The sequence below is a fragment of the Rana temporaria genome, chromosome 1 (assembly GCF_905171775.1).
Source record: "Rana temporaria chromosome 1, aRanTem1.1, whole genome shotgun sequence".
Taxonomy (NCBI): Eukaryota; Metazoa; Chordata; class Amphibia; order Anura; family Ranidae; genus Rana; species Rana temporaria.
In genome coordinates this window covers 19636780-19642921 of record NC_053489.1, presented here as the reverse complement: position 1 = coordinate 19642921, position 6142 = coordinate 19636780, and the positions used below count along the sequence as shown (strand labels likewise).

The 6142-nt window shown below is 41.6% G+C and overlaps 1 protein-coding gene across 1 annotated transcript in view; it reads left to right on the top strand.

The window, feature by feature from the left end:
• Nucleotides 1-937: 937 nt before the first annotated feature.
• The window catches only part of LOC120927264 (vomeronasal type-2 receptor 26-like), a 28995-nt gene continuing 23790 nt past the window's right edge, over nucleotides 938-6142 (top strand). Inside the window, exon 1 of the mRNA XM_040337856.1 lies at nucleotides 938-1195. Coding sequence (XP_040193790.1) covers nucleotides 938-1195 — 258 coding nt within the window. The remainder of the gene's footprint in view (nucleotides 1196-6142) is intronic.

Sequence of the window (6142 nt, the reverse complement as noted above, 5' to 3'; positions counted from 1 at the left end):
AACAGACTCCCTCCAGAGGTGGTTCTGGCCAGCTCAGTAGATTGCTTTAAGAAAGGCCTGGATTCTTTCCTAAATGTACAGAATATAACTGAGTACTAAGATTTGTAGGTAAAGTTGATCCAGGGTAAATCCGATTGCCTCTCGGGGGATCAGGAAGGAATTTTTTTCCCCTGTTGTAGCAAATTGGATCATGCTCTGCTGTTTTTTTTTGCCTTCCTCTGGATCAACTGTGGGTATAGAATTGGGTGTATGTAATTGTACGATATTATTATTGTTTTATTTCTTGTGGTTGAACTTGATGGACTTGTGTCTTTTTTCAACCTGACTAACTATGTAACTATGTAACATGGAGACATTGCAGGAGAATCAAAATGTTTAGAATAAGTGATTCTCCTGATTTATTCATTCCTATTCACATTTATAGGAAAACCACCTAGTGACTTGTATCTAACCACTTTGTATTCTGTAACAAGACTTCAGAACTCTTATGCCGCATACACACCATCACTTTATGTGATGAAAAAAAAAACACAACCTGTGAAGTAAAAAATGACGTTTTTGAAACTTCAATTTTCAAAGACGAAGTTGCCTACACACCATCGTTTTTCTCACAATGTTCTTGCAAAGGGAGGTTACGTTCCACCACGTTTTACCATTGAAGCTTGCTTCATAAGTAGCTTCTGGGCATGCGTGGATGAAAAAACGTCTTAGAAAACAACGTTTTTTGCTACACACGGTCAATTTCTGTGAAGTAAAAAGTGCACTTTTGAAAAACGACACATAAAATTGAAGCATGCTTCAATTTTTTTTGGTCGTTTTTTACAAGACATAAAACGACGTTTTCCCCCACACACAGTCAATTAAAGTGACGTTTTTAAAAACGTCATTTTTTTTCATCACATAAAGTGATGGTGTGTACGCGCCATTATAACTGTAGATGGTAACTTTGTGTATTTCTGTCTTCCATGAAAAGCTGCACAAATATGTGAGAAATCTTCATTACACCGACCCAACCGGAGGCGAGATCTATTTTAATGAGAAAAGAGAAGTTCCAGCCGATCTTATTTTACACAGCTGGATGTATCATAACGAAACAGATGTTTATCAGGTCCCAATTTCCATTATTAAAGGCCCAGAATTTGTGTTTGAAATAAATCTCAATATCAGTCAATCCATCTTCTGGAAGTCAGGCGAGGTAAGAAATGACTTGAATGTTTTCTGTCTATATCATTTACAGAGGCGGTTCATTATTAGGATCCATAGGAACTTTTAACCGTATTTTAAGATATACTCACAAATGTAAAACAAAACCAAAGAAAATTCTCAGCTCAACTAAACAACCAGTCTGCTACCAACTGAATTGTCCTGTCTAAGGCCCCGTACACACGACCGGATCTATCCGCTGGGATTTATCCGCGGATCAGTTCCAACGGATAGATCCGGTCGTGTGTAGGCCCGAGCGGACAATTTTCGGCGGATAAAAATCCAGCCGACGGATTCCCAGCGGATAAAAATTTTGTAGCATGCTACAAAATCTATCCGCTGGAATCCAGTCCAGCGGACTGATCCGGTCGTCTGTACAGACTCACCGGATCAGTCCGTCCGCTCCCATCCCTCGCATGCATCATAATGATTCGACACATGCGTGGAAGTATTTAACTTCCAGCGTCGCGCACGTCGCCGCGTCATCGTCACGGCGACGGCGCAACACGTGACCGCGGATGTTTTCCGCGCGGATTTTGATCCGATGGTGTGTACAAGCCATCGGATCAAAATCCGGAGGAGGAATGCGGATAACCCCTTGTCTGTACGAGGCCTAACAGTTTATGTTAAAAACAGGGGTTTAGTTAGCACACATTTGCAAATATATCTGTAAGCTGCAGAACTGCACCAAGGCACCCCAATGTTTCTGCAGTCCCAATGCCGCGTACACACGATCGGTTAAACCGATGAGAATGGTCTGATGGACCGTTTTCATCGGTCAAAACCGATCGCGTGTGGGCGCCATTGGTTATTTAACCATCGGTTAAAAAAAGCCAACTTGTTTTAAATTTACCCGATGGATTCCTAACCGATAGAACAAAACCGATCGTTAGTAGGCACGACCATCGGTTAAAAATCCATGCATGCTCAGAATCAAGTCGACGCATGCTTGGAGGCATTGACCTTCATTTTTTTCAGCACGTCGTTGTGTTTTACGTCACCACGTTCTGACACAATCGTTTTTTTAACTGATGGTGTGTAGGCGCAGTGGACCATCAGTCAGCTTCATCGGTTAACCGATGAAAACGGTCCGTTCTCATCAGATGGACTGATCGTGTGTACGCGGCATAACTCTTGTGAATATATGAGAGCCTCCACAGTGGAAGTACATGCATTTGAATGGATCGGTGGAGAGCAGGTGAGCCCACCCCTCCTTAAACACTTGCCTACTGGACACTTATACCCCCGTAGAAGTCATGTGAGAGTGATGAAACGCGTAGGACGCAGGCATACGGACACTGGCAAAACAAGGTCCCGAGCTCGCTGCTCGTTTTTTTTTTTTTTTTTCACAAAATAATTTTATTAGGAGAAATTTCACCATGCATATACACATAAACATATATGTATATTTAGCATACCACATCATCCGCTAATGCAATCATAACATAGAAACTTACATAGGTAACGTGCATTGTTCAGACATTAGTAAACATGGGTATTAGAACAGCGCGGTGCTGTACATATCACCAGATACAATTCAATAAGCCTAAAGAAACCCTATGGATAACCGACACTTAAGTATCTTAGGAACGGTGCCTATTCGCTGCTCGTTTTTATGCAATGCACTTTATATCATTTGAAATGTGAGTACCTTTTTTCATCTAAATAAATTGTGAATTTTAAAACGCCAAATGTACACCAAGAGGCTCTGTGGGCCAGATTCACAGCCGAGATACGACGGAGTATCTCAGATACTCCGTCGTATCTCTTTAGAGTATCTATGCGACTGATTCATAGAATCAGTTACGCATAGATATCCCTTAGATCCGACAGGTGTAATTGTTTTACACTGTCGGATCTTAGGATGCAATACCGCGGCCGCCGCTGGGGGGAGTTCGAGTCGTAAACCAGCGTCGGGTATGCAAATTAGTAGTTACGGCGATCCACGACGGTTTTTCGTGTTCGCTACGTCCCTGCTAGTCTAGTTTCCCGTCGCAAAGTTAGTCATCATCTTAGGTGCCCTAACTTTATACAGCCCACGTATGTGCTGTATAAAGTATGGCCGTCGTTCCCGCGTCGAAATGTAAAAAAATGTTGTTCTTGCGTAAGACGTCCGGGAATACGAAAGTACGCTACGCACATCGCCGTTCGAAAAAATGACGTCACTTCGCGCAAAGCACGGCGGGAATTTCAAAACGGAGCATGCGCAGTAGGTCCGGTGCGGGGAGCGCCTAATTTAAATGGCACACGCCCCGTTGAATTACACGGGCCTCCGGCGTAAGTTTTCTCGCAAGTGCTTTGTCAATCAGGCACTTGCGATGAAAACTTGCGGCGGTGTAACGTATCTACGATACGTTACGCCGCCGCGATTCTATGTGAATCTGGCCCTATATTCTCTTATTTCTCCATCCATACTCAAGCCCCCGAGTGGCCCCCCCATCCCGCATCCATACATTACTGGAAACGCTGGAGAAGGAAGGAATCCCCTCCCCCACTTCGAATGACCTAGCATTCCACCATATCTTTCAATGCTGCTTACCTTACAGCCGTAAGGTAAGAAGGTAGTACACCCACGGGTGTTACTTACACCGAAGAGCCACCTCTCACAGAAGTCACAGTGCCACCTGTTACTGTTACAGAGCACCAGCAACACTACACTCTGCACCCTGGATCCATAGGAATTGACTTTCCCCTTCTGAGATTCATCAGCACTTTAGAACCTTTTGCTACACTCACAATGGACTTTCCATGTGTTTCTAATTCTACACGGATTGTTTTTATTCTAATTGTTATGAATTTTTGAATATTTATTATCATTGCACTTTATATCATTGCACCTGTAGTCACTTGTTTGCAGCACAGCGGCACTTTATATATTTATTTATATAATTTTATATAATTTATTCTCTCTACATTCATATATCTAGGTTTATATGTTATTTCATGAGGGAGCGCAACACCACTATTTGATTTTTTTGTGATTCTTTTGTGGGTAGTGTTTGACCCTTATGGTGTTTGCGACACCCTTGTGAGCAACTCTATTTACCCATAATAGCACAGGAGTACTCCCGTTTTTGATATATTACTGGAAACTTGTACCCCCTTACTAACCAGGCCAATTTTCAGCTTTTAACGCTCTCACATTTTGAATGACAATTACTCAGTCGTGCAACGCTGTTCCCATATGAAATTTGTGTCCTTTGTTCACACAAATAGAGCTTTCTTTTGGTAGTTAGGGATGAGCCGAACACCCCCGGTTCGGTTTGCACCAGAACTTGCGAACAGACAAAAAATTTGTGCAAACATGCGAACACCGTTAAAGTCTATGGGACAAGAATGTGAAAAATCAAAAGTGCTCATTTTAAAGTCTTATATGCAAGTTATTGCCATAAAAAATGTTGGGGGACCTGGGTCCTGCCCCAAGGAACATATATCAACACAAAAAAAAAAGTTTTTAAAACTGAAGTTTTTTTTCAAGAGCAGTGATTTTTAGAATGCTTAAAGGGTCACTAAAGGAATTTTTTTTTTTTAGCTAAATAGCTTCCTTTACATTACTGCAGTCCTGGTTTCATGACCTTGTTGTTCATTTTTGCTCTGATGTTGCTGTAATTCTCCTCTGTTCTGGACACTTCCCGGTTGTCTGTTTCCTGAGGACCACAGTACTGGGAGATTCTAGTTTCATTTTCCAAACCATCACTGCTCTATGGCTCTGTACATGCACACAGGCAGGATAACATGCAAAAGCGAAACTAAATGCAAAAACGAAAGTAGATGCAAAAACGAAACTACAGGTACATTATATGATTAATTTTTATCTATTTTTAATACATCAGTTAACTATTATGTCTCTATACCCTGTATACAGTCATTTCATCAAAACAATTTTTTTTCCTTTACAACTCCTTTAAAGTGAAACAATAAAAATGAAATATTCCTTTAAATATGGGGGGTGTCCTTAGTATGCCTGTAAAGTAGCATATTTTTCCCATGTTTAGAACAGTACCACAGCAAAAGGACATTTCTAAAGGATAAAATGGCATTTAAAATTGCTCACTGCTGTAATGTATTGCCAGATCCTGGCAATATACATTAAACAATCATTGAAAATAACAACGTGGGTTTCCCCCCAGTCCATACCAGGCCCTTCGGGTTTGGTATGGATATTAAAGGGGAACTCCACGCCAAAAATTAAGAACAAATTGCCTGTGGGTTCCCCTCAAATCCATACCAGACCCAAAGGGCTTGGTATGAATGGGTGAACCCATGCCATTTATTTCTTAATTCTGTCATAGGGCTCTCTTAACCACTTCAATACACTATTTTATATATTGTACACTACACTATATACCCTGCACTGTATTATACAGTATATACTACACTGAGTGCACTATATACTGTGAACTGCAGTATATATATATATATTATATGGACTGCACTATATACTCTGCTGAAAAATTGGGCCTTAGGTGTTGGTGTTGGCAGAACACGGTAACCGCTCACAGTTACTCTTGATGGGCGCAGGAACGGGCCCGGCTGTTAAATATTTTTTCAAACATTTTAATTACATGCCCCTGTTAAACAAGGGCAGAACAATTGGGCCTTGGGTGGTGGTGGTGTCCTAAACCAAAAATATTGTTGGAAGCCAGCATCATCTTTATTGAGGAGGAATAGGATAGGCATCGTAGGCAGTCCTCAAGGGATCCCAGATCCATAGCAAATTCAACCAGTTACATCAGCATCAGGTGCTTGATAGCTGCTGATCCAGGACTGATTCATCTTTATAAATGTGAGCCTATCAACAGAGTCTGTGGACAGGCGCACTCGTTGATCCATTACAAATCCTCCAGCAGCATGTAATTGACACTGTGGTCAAATAATTTTGGGGACTCCTCCATACATTATGGTGGGGCTACGGAAGAAGTAACTGTGGACAAGGAGC